The sequence below is a fragment of the Rattus norvegicus genome, chromosome 4 (genome assembly GCF_036323735.1).
Source record: "Rattus norvegicus strain BN/NHsdMcwi chromosome 4, GRCr8, whole genome shotgun sequence".
NCBI classification, from domain to species: domain Eukaryota; kingdom Metazoa; phylum Chordata; class Mammalia; order Rodentia; family Muridae; genus Rattus; species Rattus norvegicus.
The window spans coordinates 102,978,772-102,996,126 of NC_086022.1; the positions used below are offsets into that span (position 1 = coordinate 102,978,772).

Here is a 17,355-nt window from a genome sequence, read left to right on the forward strand (position 1 = left end):
TCAACTTCTCTCTTGTTCTGACTATGTTTATATTAAAGACATAGGAGACTTTCAGTAGAACTGGCACAAGATTACCATATATCCTTAGTGGTAACACTGCTCCACAAGTGGTGACTCAGAGAGAATATGGTAAAAACAGTAAGAAAAATGGTGTTTGATTTTTTTGATGGTCCTCTTATAAAGGTAAGCTTTAAGAAATAAGTGTTGTATTTAAATTCTTGGTCATGTCCTATCCCTAACTTCATTATACTTATCTGGAATATTAATGCACAGTCATCTTGCAGTCCTTCTTATTATAAGCAGTGGTTTTTATAGACTATGGTCATAGAGTGACTCCATATAAGACACTAGACAAGACAGAATTAATGCTCTGACTCAAAATAGAAAAATAACCTTGAATCATTTTCTATTTCTCAATAATTTTGTCTATTTTTATACAAAATAGTAGATACCATTACCAGATTTTTAAAACATAAATGTCATTATACTTTCTTCTTTGCCTTTGCTCACTATACTTCCCCAGGCATGTGGTCTCTAATAGGTTCTCATTCTTCTCACAGATAACCTCCATCACCATTTTCTGAAATTTTACTCTTCTTTAGTAAATTCTCATAAAATAGTTACTGAGGATACTTTTGGTAATATGAATAGAGATTAAAAAATTTCTTATAGATGCTCAGGATCTGGAGCTTTTCTATCCCCCGACTCCCCAGGGGAACACTGAGTTCTTTACCTTTTTTTCTTGAAGGATTTGCCAGGACTATGACTTTTAATGATTAAGTAAAAATAAATTAATTAATCTTATTATTATTAATTAATTAATTTAAAAACAATAGGAAGATGTTGGGCTCTGGCACAGGGGGCTCTACCATGTAGATCTCTCTACCATGTTGTTAGGTGCTCAGGTTAGGGTGAGGTGGAGAGAATTCAGGCAGTTAGGGGAACAGTTTTTGCTGCCCCCAGCTGCTGGTCCTTCTCCTTTGTGCCACTACTGCTTTGGTTGCTCAGGCCAGGCTGAGCCAGCAGGAGACTGACTAATTGACAAGGGTTCCTAGGGAGCTACTGCCAGTGATTTGGGGAGAGCAGATTTCTTCCCAAGTGGCAGTGTTACAGCTGTTATAGCAGAAGCTCTCAGACAATTGAATAATTCCTGCACACGTTTATTTCTGAACACAGCAACTAAAATATGGTCCTTTTTTGGATGGGTCAGATCTCATCTATGTATCCCAGGGCATGGTCCTGTTTCTATGACTGATCTGTCTTGAGCCTATGTGACCTGTGGTCAAGTCCTCACCTGTGGAGGAGGGGTTTAGGTTGTCCTCTGTGACTGATCTGACCTGGGCCTATGTAACCTGTGGTCACATTCTCACCTGTAGAGTAGGGGCATGGTGTATTACTCTCGTTGACTGGTCTATCTCATACCTCTCTACAGGAATTTGTGAGAAGCTGCAACTAGTGAGGCCCTAATCTGGGAGGCTGGGAAATCAACTGCCATCATTTTAGGGTCTCCGGGAATTCAACCTGTCTTGATCAGGAATCAGGGTACATTTCTCTGCCTGCTACCCCACAGGAAAATGTAGGTAAGTTTTCATCAAGAGTATAATACTGTGAACTGTGACTTGGAAATTGATGAATGTGGATCCCAGGTTTGTCTACATGTGCCATGTATCAAGATGCTCTTGAAGATTACTTCTGTGACTGTGAACCTGGAATCCTTGGAGAGTACTGTGCACTCAACTTTGACGAATGTCAGTCAGCCACATCGCCATGGAGGTCTATGCATGGATGGAGGAAACGAATACTGCATCTGCACAAGTAGTGGAGTCTCAGATTCATCCTGTGAGTCCTGGATTCCTCTTTGGTGGTCATAGACTTGTCAGAATGATGCAACACATGAAGACATTGTTAACAGCTATATTTGTCATTTCTGGCCTGAATATACAGGTGACCTGTGTGATATCAACATAAATCAGTGCAGTAGCAACCCCAGCCAATTTGGGAGGGAATGTGCCTAGCTACCCACAGAGGTTCTAAACAGACTATTGCAGGTCTGCCTTCTTCCAACAACTACCTTGGGGCCTCAGGCGATGTTTGTGTCAGTCATACTGAATTCTTGTACAGGAGCCTAGCATAACTATCGTCTGAGGGCTCCACGCAGCATCTGACGTAAATAAATGCAGAGACAAGTTTGATAAGTCTTATGGAAGAGTTGGGGGAAGGATTGAAGAACCCAGAGGGCATGGAAACTCCAGAAAAGAACCAACAGAGTCAACTCACCTGAGTCCTTGTGGAATCCCAGAAGTTGAACCAGCAACCAAACAGCATGCTAGCTCCCTCACATATGTACATATTTGCTAGCCTGTAGATCTTGCTCTGCTAACTGACCTGTCTTATCTGGCCTCAATGGGAGACAATATACTTAAGCCTGCTTGACTTGAGACGAGGCCTAAGAATAACTGTCCTCTTAGAAGCTCTACCCAGTAGCTGACTGAAATATGCAGAAACCTAAGGCCAAACATTAGAAAGAGTTCAGGAAATCTTGTAGAAGAGTTGGGGGAAGGATTGAGGAAGCCAGCATGCATAGGACTCCACAAGAAGACCAAGAGTTTCTGTTGGGGCCTCCCAGAGCCTGAACCACCAACCAAAGAGCAACCATAGCCTGGACACACCGGATAAAATCCAGGACAGCTAGGACAGCATAGAAAAATGCTGCTTAAAAATAATAAATAAAAATAAAAGATAGTTTTATGGATAAGACACAATTTAATATGTACAGTGAATAATTTTTAAAAAATCAAATCTTCCTCCTTCAGCAACTACTAACTACTGAGTGTTCCTCAGCTAGTGGTCAGGTATTAGCAGCACTTCTCCTCTCTGTACTGGAATTTTTAATACTCTTGATCTTATAAATTGTATGGGTAACTATAGCTACTGTGAGTTCATGTGTGTGAAAACCATGTCACCTCCAGAAGCCAGCCTTTCACATTTCCCCTTCCAACCTCCAGACTTCTTGATCTTGAGCATGTCATAATATGATCTTTAGCTCTATTAGTGGTTTCTGGTTTTGTTTTTATTTATTCTTTTGAAATAGAGGCACTCTATGGAGACCTGAAATTTTAAAATTTTTTGTTCTGACTAGGAAGACCTTAAACTCTGCCTTTGCCTCCCTCCCAAGTTCTGGGAATAAAATGGTGCCACAACTTCTGGCTATGGTAGGTTTTATTTAATTATGTTCAATAAATATTTTAAGGATTTCAATGTATAAATATTGCAAATAATCAACTCTTCCTATAGAAGGTTTATATAAGAATATACAATGATTTGTAATGGTTCATAATTTTGATGTGCACTAATCAAAAGTGAAAGGAGCATATTTTAATGATAAACATTATTAGTATTTTTAATTCCATTGCTTTGTGAATTACTTGAAGCTTCTATGAATAAAGTCCATTTACTGGTAAATAATTATGACTTAAGTTCTTACTTTTCATTTCTGGTTAGCTGTTAGTGATGGTGATTATTAACTTACTCTACTTACAATTTGTCCGGGTTGGAATGAGGACAGCTCCCATAGGCTTAATAGTCCTGTTTGGGAGGCATGGCTTTGTTGGAAATGTGCCACTGGGGAAAGGACTTTTTGTTTTAGAAGCCTGTGCCAGGCCAAGCCTCTCTGACTGTGGCCATCAATCAGGATGTAAGGTACAGCTAGAGCACCATGACTGTCTGCTTCTCACCATGATGACTGAGGGCTAACCATCTAAAATTGTAACGTAGATCCAAATTAACTGCTTTATTTTATGAAAGTTGCCATGATTATAGTGTCTCTCCACTAAGATACTAAGTAACTAAGATACCATGACACATATATCATCAGAGAAGTCATTTACATGCATCCCATCTAATGCCATAGGCACCAATATTATTCTGAGAACTGGCTGAGTAAAATATGAAATACAAACACAAATATTCCCTTGGAGTTACCTTTAGCATCCCAGTATTTACAATGAAGGTGAAGATGCTAAAAGTGAGCCCTCAGCACTGCAGCTGCTACAAAGGAAGTAACTGATAGAACCAAACACACTGTGGTCTCCTGGAGGTTTTCATCACATGTTGAATTGCTGTGTATGACCAATTTTTGTAAGGCTGACGGTAGTAAAGTGCAACATCTTCAGGTTCTAGGCTGCTGATGGTGAGAGTGAAGTCTGTCCCAGACCCACTGCCACTGAGCGAAGCTGGGATACCACTGCTCCTGGTGGAGTCACTGTAGATAAGGAGCCAAGGAACCTGCCCTGTTTTCTGCTGATACCAGTCTAAGTAGCTGCCAATACTCTCACTGGCCCTGCATGTCATGGTTGCTGTTTCACCCAGAGAAAAACTCAGGCAGGCTGGAGACTGTGTTGTTTCTCCAGTGACATCTGAGACTAAAAATAAAAAAAGAGGAGTCATTAGTGCAATCTAGACCACACTCGTCAACTTCCTGGCAAAACTAGGATCTTTTCACTTTAATTGGCTTTATGGTAATATAATTTAGTAATGTTCAGAGACTTTCTATCTATGTTCAGAATTAGGTAGGTTCCCCTCACCTGTGATCCACAGCAAAATGAGACAGAGAAACCAAGCTGGAATTTCCATGGCTCACGGTTTTCTCTCTGAAGCAGATCATACTGCAGAGTCTTAAGTCACTGTTATAAACTCTAGATAACAGGAGGTCCTTGCAGACATGCAAAGCAGTTGGGGAGCGATGAGCTGGGCCTACAGCTGGAACTCCAGCTGCAGAGACTTCTCTTCCTTTTCTCTTCACTTAAGCAACTTATTCCCACCAGGGCACATTGCATAAACACGTTGACTCTGTCTGATGGTAGAATTGCACACTTGACTTCACATAATTTATCCTTATTTCTTCCTTCTACACTTTATCCTTTGGATCAGCCACACAGGGTTTATCATAAGCTTCTTAAAAGAACAAATATCTGTGGTCCCTTAGCTTATTGACAAACATAGACATCCCAGTAAATGTATGGTCCATAGAATGGAAAAGGTTTGACCACACATTTATTAGTGTTTCAGATTCTTTGTTTGCTCTAGTGTCTATGAAGGCAACAGTGTTCTCATAATAATTAGTAAATAAAAGCACACCAGGTTGAGGATCAATGTATGTTTAAGAAATATTCTGGCTGTGCAGATGAAGAGGGCACTGGCTATGATTTCTCCTACGAGAAATGAGCAATAAGAGAAATGTCCAGTAAGTTGGGGTCTTTCTAGTGAGTTATCTTCCACTTTCTATGCAGCTTTTTCATGATGCACATTTAAAACCTGTCCTAAGACCTGCTCTTCTACAAAACATGAATAAATCTACACACACACACACACACACACACACACACACACATACACGTGCACACACACAGGCACACACACACACACTTCTGCATTAACACATGTAGAATGTACAATGTACACAAATAAGCTAAACTTGATTCTCTGCTTTTTGTTTGAGCAGGGGAAAGGCACCAAACTTTATAAGTCCATTTGGACTGTATAAGCAAACTATAATATAAATGTCTTTCCATGCCATATGAAAGTATGATATGCAATAATAAATTCTGAGGACTCCATAGCCAACAAACTTCATTGACTACACATAGCAGATGTTTATGTCTCAGCCAGTCTCAGAGCTCTCCCCATGTAGAAGAATTGGCATATACATTATCTGCTTTATTTTTCTTCTGAGTTTTTTCTTCATGTCTACAATCAAGATTTTCAGGAGGTTTCCGCCAGTCAAATCTGATTCCTGTTGAAATATGGGCAAAACTTCTCCTCCAATGTAATATATTTCCTCCTTTCCACTCTGGTGTTATCACATATACAAACTAATATGGTTCAGTAGTCCTTCTAAAACCCAATGCTTTTCATCAGCTGTATTACCTTGCCCATCGGAATTTTTAAAACTTATGGTCAATAAAGTGTTATTTCATCTGTGTCTGGCAGATCCCATATCTCCTTGCTGTTCTATGAGCATCTTAGTTAGACCTTTTTACAGTTTTTGAGCTGTAGGATTGTAAGGAGTAACTGTAACAAACTTTATGCCATAATACCTTAAAATGTGTATATAATTTTTAAACTCTAAACACAAAACTTATTGCATGATACTACACTAAGATGTCATTACTAAATATATTTTGAGTTCTTAACTCAGCATATTCTTTTTATATTGCTTTCATCTAGCATAAAATAATTTTAAATGTAGCAGGTTAAATGAATGAAACAGACTATGTTTATTTAATTAGCTTACTACACAATGCCTGGCCAATGACGGATCTATTGTAATCCTCTAAACTAATTTAGTTATCTCCCAGCCAAAATCTCTGAGATATATTTATTTTAGTATTGGTTTAGCTGTCTAGTCTTTAGGTGTGTTTTTCCATAATGTCTCTAAGACTGCTTCTCTGTGGGAAATCTCCTTCCATTCTTCTCTCTCTCTCTCTCTCTCTCTCTCTCTCTCTCTCTCTCTCTCTCCCTCCCTCCCTCCCTCTTTCTGTATGTCTCTCTCTGTGTTTCTGTCTTTCTGTCTCTCTCTGTCTCTCTCTCTCTGTCGCTCTCTCTCTCTCTGTTTCTGACTTTCTGTCTCTCTCTGTCGCTCTCTCTCTCTCTCTCTGTTTCTGACTTTCTGTCTCTCTCTGTCTCTGTCTCCCTCTCTCTCTCTCTCTCTCTCTCTCTCTCTCTCTCTCTCTTCCCCCCCTCCCTCCCTCCCTCTCCTTCCCCTGGATGAAAGAAGCCCAGCCTCTTCTCTCTTCTGTCCAGCCTAAACTAATCAGCTTTGTTTCACATGTCAGATAATAAATGGGAAGCAATGATTACACAAACTTGAAACAGCAGATAGTTGGAATAAGCATTATAAGACATGAAGGCAAAGAAATCAGTATTTGAAAAATGCAAGGGTAATCTTTATACAGTGCACAAAACACAAGGCCTATAGGGAAGCCTCTGGCTTTTCTTGCCATTCCCAATCCCTATGCAAACATTCATCACCGGCATCTGGCCAATGGCCTTGCTGTGCAACAGGGGCTCTTAATGGAGCCCCACTCTTTCTCCCACTCTTTCTCTAGGAAACCACCTTCCACTTAGGACTACTCTCAGGCCTAAAGCTTGGATTCCTAGCTGCTACACTGGATGTCAAATCCCTGCCTCAAAATAAAGAAATAAATACATAAAGTCCTCAAAAAACTGGGCTGGGTGGGGGGCACATGAAAGTCAGCCAAACTTGTAGACGAATGTGCATAGATACATGACTAAACCATTTCAGTAACTAGGTACAGATTAGTGTCTGCAAGCATATGTACAAAGGTCAGATTTCACTACGAAGAGCAAAGTTTCACTCTGGAAAACAAGACAAAGTCATTCTACTCTCCTGAGAGTATAGAGATCTATGCTCTCTTGGAGTTTTGTTGCTTCCACATCTAGAATAACCAGCTCCACTCACCATTCTGTGTGTGTTTCTACACATATGACTTACTTAATTCCAGAGTTTCATGACTCATAGCTTGTTCCACTTCACCATTTTAACATCAGCTCATCCTTTTGGAAGCAAAAGTCCTCCCTAGACAAAATACTTCTGTTTGTTCTTATGCACTATGTATTGTAAACATGGTTATTATTCAATCAGAATACTCCATCCAACTATTAAGAGAACATATTTCTCATCCTGAAAACAAGACATGAATACAAAAAGTATAGTAAAATCTACCCAGGAATATCAGAATAGAACATCATCCATATTAAATTAGTATGGAAAAGAAATCTCGGTGTAGTCAAGAGGAAACATTATCAGTAAGAGTAACTGAAAGAAACAGAATATGGAATCTCCTAGTTAAGTCTCAGTTATCAAGCTAATGCAGAACACTTACTGACAGAGTCTCAGTGGGGAATTGCCTTGATTTACTGGCCACTGTGAATATTGATGTAGCTTATTGTTGATTACTAGTGGAATTAGTTGGATCCACTCCCCTTTGGGAATTTCCATCTCTGAGAAGATTGGAAGATGAGCAATCCAGTATGTAACATTTTTCTGTGGTTTCTGCTTCAGACACCTGCCTTGAATTCCTACCATGACTTCCTTTGATGATGAATCACAATTAAATAAAATTTTTCTGTAAAATTAAATAAAACTTTTCTGCCTCAAAGTTGCATCTGGTTCTAGTTATGAACTTATCACAGCAACAAAAAGCAAACAAGGAAAACAAAGGGGAACTATATGTCCTTTGTATTATTTTCTGGGGATGTCTACTCAGATAGCCTTTCAGCCACTGTGGAAATTTGAATCCCCCTATGTGGCCTGGATTCCTGATATACTTACTGATAACATGCTAGCACAAAAATCAGGTATTGTTGACATTAAAATAAAAACTTCCCAAAAAGACAGGAGAAAATAGACCCTTATTTGCAAACTAAAAGAAAATTAGTTTTTAATTTATATTAGTACATATTATTTATACAATACTCTATTACACAATATTTTGAAAAGTGTGTGTTGTTTCAGGACTGGAAGACTAACTCATATTTATCTACTACAAGTCAGTTAAAATTATTTAGTCACAACTTGAAAATGTTTAGTGCCAAAGCAAATTTTACTATGCTTATGTAATCTCAAGATATACAAATTACTGACGACCCAACAATCCCAGTTGATGTGACACTTCCACAGATTAAAGAGATTCCTTATACCCATGAAATCGATGCAAACACCAGTTAGTCAGGGAAACAACACGTCAATCAATCAGGAAGTCAAGAATGCTTATTATGAACTTCAGTTTCCTCAGCACTCTTCACAGGCAATGATCACAAGAACTGGGCCTTTGAGGACTTGTATAGAGACTTAAAAAAAATACAACTCAGAGAAATAGTTATCTTAGTCACAAAAGGCAGCAGCAGTCCCTCTCTTCTGTTTATTTTTCTCTGTCTTCAGCAGCATTTGATTTCAGCAGTTACGGTACTCTGGTTGGCCCTGCAGGAGATGGTGGCCTGATGCCCTAGTGTCACTGCCAAGGAAGCAGGAGACTGGATTAGCACAATCCTCAGTGATGATAAGTAAACACATCCCTTACATATGTACCGAAAGCATTTCAAATCATCTGGCACGTGTTACCTCAGTGGTTTTTGGAAAGTTAAACAATCACAGCTGTTACAGATGTGACGAAACCATCCCAATGCATATGATACCTGTTAACAGTAGTCATGGACATCACTATGAGCTACTAAAAATAAATCAAAACTAAAAAAAAAAGGAAAAAAAAAACAAAAAATCCCCCAAAACAAACAAACAAAAAACAACAACTTAAATCTAATCATATATGCCATGGAAAACAGTAACAACTATAGTGGCTATTCCCAACAGGTTTCCGTATTCTCACCTGAGATGCAGTGCAACAGTTCCCAAAGCATGAGAGCAGGTTACCACAGCTATGGGAGCTAGATTCTAAACTTCTTCTCAGGGTAATGTTAAGCTGCTTTTAAAGATATTCTAAAAATTCTAGATCACTAAAAAAGTGCTTATCATGCAAAACAGCTGATGGAAAGCTTTGGTTGGTGCTCACAGAAACACCGGCCACCGTAGCACCTCCAGAGTTTTGGGGGTCAACACAAACTTTCAGGGAATAACCCAATCATACTTCCAAAACATTTCGTATTCTGTTCTCTTAAAGTCTCCCATCATGTTCTTTTGAGGTGTCAGGTATGAGGATTCATTAAAAAAATACTACTATAAAGCATATTATTACTGTAGAATATTCTTAATTCCCTAACAGTGTTGTAATATTAAACAATGATTCATTTCATGTTACTGGCAAGAGGTTAAATGAATTGACTTTTATGAAAGAGTGAATGGAGGTGACTTTGTTCAGATTTGAAAGAGGAATTGTCCCAACTAAATGGTCTTGCAAAGATATTTAGAAATACCACCAGAAGATGAAAAGATGGAAAGCCAAGAACATGGAATGTAAACAACATCTGGGAACCTAAGCTAAAGGATGAAAATGAAGCATAAATCAAAAGTATTTCTTGCCCATCACTCACTCATTTTTCTCCTTGGTGTCTGTAAGCAATAACAGAGGAGGCATTCTGTGTTCTGTTCAGTGTACAAGTGAAAGATTTTTTTTCCTTATTCATGGAATTTATTTTTAAATTTTCATTTTCAGTCTATATAAGCATGCCTCAATGACAACATAAGTAATAATAATTTTTCAGACTTTTTTTAATCTATCAGTGTGGTTCTTACTACCAGTTGTCAGTAGTATCCAGACTACCTCTCAGGAGACAAACTGCTGAGTAATTTTCTAAGGAAGTAATTATATTGGGCTAATATACGTATAAAGATACATCCTAAATGTAGACAGCATCATTCCCTTTACTTCTGACCTGGCAAACTAAAGAATGACAATGCAAATGCAAGTGAGAAGTCATTCTGTTTGGTGATACTAAGGATGCCGTGTGACAAGCTGCCTCAAACTTTACTGAAGTGACTAACACTATATGCCCCAAAGTAAAAACTTTGATTCTTAAGTTATTTTGGTCACAGCAAGGACAGTAATAACTGATAGAGTAAAACTGGAGAAATAAGGTTTAAGATTTTGCAATTCTCTCCTTAATCCAAAGATGAAGACAATTTTGAAGCCTTAAGTAATAAGGTATTTAAAAATCAAGAACAGAGTGCAAGTACCGAATGAACATTCAAACAACTGTCTATACCTAATGAGTAAAGACACGGGACACTTTTCATTAGTGGCTCCCCCTCCTAAAGACACAGTCTAAATAAGGCTGAGGTAGCCTGAAATTTTAGGTATCAGCTAAAAATCAATTAAGCTAAATGTCTCACAGCAAACACCATGGTTCATTCTCACTCTCAGTGACAAGGAAAAGCTTGTGCACAGAGAAATACAGAAAAGCACACTCTCAGAGAACACAGATGAAAATTTTCTCAAAAGATACTGGCAAACAAATACATCAAAAACAGAATTCACCATTATAATGTAGGTTTCTCACAGATTAAAGGATGGTTCTATCAATAAAAAGCAGTAATATGGTATGGGAGAGAGAGCTTACCGCCCAGATAGGTGGGCACTCCTGAGACTGCAGAGCAGAAGAGACCACCAACACTGCCCACCCCTGCCCACATCCCTGGCCGAAGAGGAAACTGTTTACGTCCTCTGGGTTCCGTTGGATAAGGGCACAGCAGTAGCAGATCCCCTGCTTCTGAGACACCGCAGGAACATGAAGGGACCGGCCAGATAAACAGTTCTCTGCGCAAAAATCCCATGGGAGGGAGAGCTAAACCTTCAGAGAGGCAGACACGCATGGGAAACCAGAAGAGACTGCACTCTGCCCACATTACTGATTCCAGAGGAAAACACCAAACGTCATCTGGAACCCTGGTGCACGGAAGATCCCAGAAAGGGCGGCGCAGATCTTCCTTGTTGCTGAGGCCGTGGAGAGCTCATAAGCAACACTCCATGAGCAAACTTGAGCCTCGGGACTACAGGTAAGACAAACTTTCCTACTCCAAGCAACCTGCCTAGTGAACTCAGGACACAGGCCCACAGGAACAGCTGAAGACCTGTAGAGAGGAAAAACTAAATGCCCGAAAGCAGAACACTCTGTTCTCATAACTGGCTGAAAGAAACCAGGAAAACAGGTCTACAGCACCCCTGACAAACAGGCTTATAGGACAGTCTAGCCACTGTCAGAAATAGAAGAACAAAGTAACACTAGAGATAATCTGATGGTGAGAGGCAAACGCAGGAATCGAAGCAACAGAAACCAAGAATACATGGCATCATCGGAGCCCAATTCTCCCACCAAAGCAAACACGGAATACCCAAACAGGCCAGACAAGCAAGATCTAGTTCAAAATCATATTTGATCAGGATGCTGGAGGACTTCAAGAAAGACGTGAAGAACTCCCTTAGAGAACAAGTAGAAGCCTACAGAGAGGAATTGCAAAAATCACTGAAAGAATTCCAGGAAAACACAATCAAACAGTTGAAGGAATTAAAAATGGAAATAGAAGAAATCAAGAAAGAACACATGGAAACAACCCTGGATATAGAAAACCAAAAGAAGAGACAAGCAGCCGTAGATACATGTTTCACCGACAGAATACAAGAGATAGAAGAGAGAATCTCAGGAGCAGAAGATTCCATAGAAATCATTGACTCAACTGTCAAAGATAATGTAAACCAGAAAAAGCTGCTGGTCCAAAACATACAGGAAATCCAGGACTCAATGAGAAGATGAAACCTAAGGATAATAGGCATAGAAGACAGTGAAGACTCCCAGCTCAAAGGACCAGTAAATATCTTCAACAAAATATTAGAAGAAACTTCCCTAACCTAAAGAAAGAGATACCCATAAGCATACAAGAAGCTTAAAGAACTCCAAATAGATTGGACCAGAAAAGAAACACCTCCCGACACATAATAGTCAAAACACCAAACGCACAAAATAAAGAAAGAGTATTAAAAGCAGTAAGGGAAAAAGGTCAAGTAACATATAAAGGCAGACCTATCAGAATCACACAAGACTTTTCGCCAGAGACAATGAAAGCCAGAAGATCATGGACAGATGTCATACAGACCGTAAGAGAACACAAATGCCAGCCCAGGTTACTGTATCCTGCAAAACTCTCAATTAACATAGATGGAGAGACCAAGATATTCCATGACAAAACCAAATTTACACAATATCTTTCTACAAATCCAGCATTACAAAGGATAATAAATGGTAAAGCCCAACATAAGGAGGCAAGCTATACCCTAGAAGAAGCAAGAAACTAAATGTCTTGGCAAAAAAACAAAGAGAAGAAAAGCACACAAACATAACCTCATATCCAAATATGAATATCACAGGAAGCAATGATCACTATAAATTAATATCTATCAAAATCAATGGCCTCCACTCCCCCCCAAAAAAAACATAGATTAACAAACTGGATACGCAATGAGGACCCTGCATTCTGCTGACAACAAGAAACGAACCTCAGAGACAAAGACAGACACTACCTCAGAGTAAAAGGCTACAAAACAACTTTCCCAGCAAATGGTCAGAAGAAGCAAGCTGGAGTAGCCATTCTAATATCAAATAAAATCAATTTTCAACTAAAAGACATCAAAAAAGATATGGAAGGACACTTCATATTGATCAAAGGAAAAATCCACCAAGATGAACTTTCAATCCTAAATATCTATGCCCCAAATACAAGGGCACCTACGTACGTAAAAGAAACATTACTAAAGCTCAAAACACACATTGCAACACACACAATAATAGTAGGAGATTTCAACACCCCACTCTCATCAATGGACAGATCATGGAAACAGAAATTAAACAGAGACATAGACAGACTAAGAGATGTCAGGATCCAAATGGACTTAACAGATATTTATAGAACATTCTATCCTAAAGCAAAAGGATATACCTTCTTCTCAGCTCCTCATGGTACTTTCTCCAAAATTGACCATATAATCGGTCAAAAAAACGGGCCTCAACAGGTACAGAAAGATAGAAATAATCCCATGCGTGCTATCAGACCACCAGGGCCTGAAGCTGGTCTTCCATAACAATAAGGGAAGAACGCCCACGTATACGTGGAAGTTGAACAATGACAACCTGGTCAAGGAAGAAATAAAGAAAGGAATTAAAGACTTCTTACAATTTAATGAAAATGAAGGTACAACATACCCAAACTTATGGGACACAATGAAAGCTGTGCTAAGAGGAAAACTCATAACTCTGAGTGCCTGCAGAAAGAAATAGGAGAGAGCATATGTCACCAGCTTGACAGCACACCTAAAAGATCTAGAAGAAAAAGAAGCAAATACACCCAGGAGGAGTAGAAGACAGGAAATAATCAAACTCAGAGCTGAAATCAGCCAAGTAGAAACAAAAAGGACCATAGAAAGAATCAACAGAACCAAAAGTTGGTCCTTTGAGAAACTCAACAAGATAGATAAATCCTTAGCCAGACTAACGAGAGGACACAGAGAGTGTGTCCAAATTCACAAAATCAGAAATGAAAAGGGAGACATAACTACAGATTCAGAGGAAATTCAAAAAATCATCAGATCTTACTATAAAAGCCTATATTCAACAAAACTTGAAAATCTGCAGGAAATGGACAATTTCCTAGACAGATACCAGGTACCGAAGTTAAATCGGGAACAGATAAACCAGTTAAACAACCCCATAACTCCTAAGGAAATAGAAACAGTCGTTAAAGGTCTCCCAACCAAAAAGAGCCCAGGTCCAGACGGGTTTAGTGCAGAATTCTATTAGAACTTCATAGAAGACCTCATACCAATACTATCCAAACTATTCCACAAAATTGAAACAGGTGGAGCACTACCCAATTCCTTCTATGAAGCCACAATTACTCTTATACCTAAACCACACAAAGACACAACAAAGAAAGAGAACTTCAGACCAATTTCCCTTATGAATATCGACTCAAAAATACTCAATAAAATTCTTGCAAACGGAATCCAAGAGCACATCAAAACAATCATCCACCATGATCAAGTAGGCTTCATCCCAGGCAAGCAGGAATGGTTTAATTACGGAAAACCATCAACGTGATCCATTATATAAACAAACTGAAAGAACAAAACCACATGATCATTTCTTTAGATGCTGAGAAAGCATTTGACAAAATTCAACAGCCCTTCATAATAAAAGTCCTGGAAAAAATAGGAATTCAAGGCCCATAACTAAACATAGTAAAAGCCATATACAGCAAACCAGTTGCTAACAAGAAACTAAATGGAGAGAAACTTGAAGCAATCCCACTAAAATCAGGGACTAGACAAGACTGCCCACTCTCTCCCTACTTATTCAATACAGTTCTTGATGTGCTAGCCAGAGCAATCACAACAAAAGGAGGTCAAGGGGAAACAAATTGGAAAAGAAGAAGTCAAAATATCACTATTTGCAGAAGATATGATAGTATATTTAAGTGATCCCAAAAGTTCCACCAGAGAACTTCTAAAGCTGATAAACAACTTCAGCAAAGTGGCTGGGTATAAAATTAACTCAAATAAATCAGTAGCCTTCCTCTACACAAAAGAGAAACAAGCCGAGAAAGAAATTAGGGAACTGACACCCATCATAATAGACCCAAATAATATAAAGTACCTCGGTGTGACTTTAAACAAGCAAGTAAAATATCTGTACAATAATAACCTCAAGACTCTGAAGAAAGAAATTGAAGAAGACCTCAAAAGATGGAAAGATCTCCCATGCTCATGGATTGGTAGGATTAATATAGTAAAAATGGCCAGTTTACCAAAACGATCTACAGTTTCAATGCAATCCCCATCAAAATACCAATCCAGTTCTTCAAAAAGTTAGACAGAACAATTTGCAAATTCATCTGGTAAAACAAAAAACCCAGGATAGCTAAAACTATCCTCAACAATAAAATGACTTCAGGGAGAATCACAATCCCTGAACTCAAGCAGAATTACAGAGCAATAGTGATAAAAACTGCATGGTATTGGTACAGAGACAGACAGATAGACCAATGGAACAAAATTGAAGACGCAGAAATGAACCCACACACCTATGGGCACTTGATTTTTGACAAAGGAGTCGAAACCATCAAATGGAAAAAAGATAGCATTTTCATCAAATGGTGCTAGTTCAACTGGAGGTCAACATGTAGAAGAACGCAGATTGATCCATGCTTATCACCCTGTACAAAGCTTAAGTCCAAGTGGATCAAGGACCTCCACATCAAACCAGCCACACTCAAACTAATAGAAGAAAATCTACGGCAGCATCTCGAACACATGGGCACTAGAAAAAATTTCCTGAACAAAACACCAATGGCTTATGCTCTAAGGTCAAGAATCGACAAATGGGATCTCATAAAACTGCAAAGCTTCTGTAAGGCAAAGGACACTGTAGTTAGGACAAAACGGCAACCAACAGATTGGGAAAAGATCTTTACCAATCCTACAACAGATAGAGGGCTTATATCCAAAATATACAAAGAACTCAAGAAGTTAGACCGCAGGGAGACAAATAACCCTATTAAAAATGGGGTTCAGAACTAAACAAAGAATTCACAGCTGAGGAATGCCGAATGGTGAGAAATACCTAAAGAAATGTTCAACATCTTTAGTCATAAGGAAAATGCAAATCAAAACAACCCTGAGATTTCACACCAGTGAGAATGGCTAAGATCAAAAACTCAGGTGACAAAAAATGCTGGCAAGGATGTGGAGAAAGAGGAACACTCCTCCATTGTTGGTGGGATTGCAGACTGGTACAACCATTCTGGAAATCAGTCTGGAGGTTCCTCAGAAAATTGGACATTGAACTACCTGAGGATCCAGCTATACCCTCTTGGGCATATACCCAAAAGATGCCCCAACATATAAAAAGGACACGTGCTCCACTATGTTCATAGCAGCCTTATTTATAATAGCCAGAAGCTGGAAAGAACCCAGATGCCCTTTAACAGAGGATTGGATACAGAAAATGTGGTACATTTACACAATGGAATATTACTCAGCTATCAAAAACTATGCCTTTATGAAATTCATAGACAAATGTTTGGAACTTGAAAATAACATCCTGAATGAAGTAACCGAATCACAGGAAAACACACATGGTATGCACTCATTGATATGTGGCTATTAGTCCAAATGCTTGAATTACCCTGGGTGCCTAGAACACATGAAACTCAAGACAGATGATCAAAATGTGAATGCTTCACTCCTTCTTTAAAAGGGGAACAAGAATACCCTTGGCAGGGAATAGAGAGGCAAAGATTAAAACAGAGACTGAAGGAAAACCCATTCAGAGCCTGCCCCACATGTGGCCCATACATATACGGCAACCAATTAGACAAGATGGATGAAGCAAAGAAGTGCAGACTGACAGGAGCCGGATGTAGATCGCTCCTGAGAGACACAGCCAGAATACAGCAAATACAGAGGCGAATGCCAGCAGCAAACCACTGAACTGAGAATAGGACCCCTGTTGAAGGAATCAGAGAAAGAACTGAAAGAGCTTGAAGGGGCTCGAGACCCCTTTTGAACAATAATGCCAAGCAACCAGAGCTTCCAGGGACTAAGCCACTACCTAAAGACTATACATGGACTGACCCTGGACTCTGACTTCATAGGTAGCAATTAATATCCTAGTAAGATCACCAGTGGAAGGGGAAGCCCTTGTTCCTGACAAGACTGAATCATTAGTGAATGTGAATGTTGGGGGAGGGTGGTAATGGGGGGAGGATGGGGAGGGGAACAGCCATAACGAAGGGGAGGGGGAGGTATTAGGGGATGTTGGCCGGGAAACCGG

General features: G+C 39.3%; 1 long non-coding RNA gene and 1 gene segment (V, D, J or C); both read right to left on the reverse strand.

Annotated features, from left to right (window-relative positions):
* Nucleotides 1-4,047: 4,047 nt before the first annotated feature.
* Igkvl13 (immunoglobulin kappa variable like 13) lies at nt 4,048-4,632 on the reverse strand. The segment is given in 2 exon segments: nt 4,048-4,421; nt 4,584-4,632. Coding segments are annotated over 2 exon segments (423 nt in total).
* Nucleotides 4,633-8,432: 3,800 nt separating this feature from the next.
* LOC120102305 (uncharacterized) lies at nt 8,433-17,073 on the reverse strand. Its single transcript, XR_005503634.2, has 2 exons — nt 9,408-17,073; nt 8,433-9,035 (listed from the first exon to the last, which is right to left on the reverse strand). It is a non-coding gene; the product is annotated as an uncharacterized LOC120102305 (long non-coding RNA).
* Between the last annotated feature and the right edge of the window lie 282 nt (nt 17,074-17,355).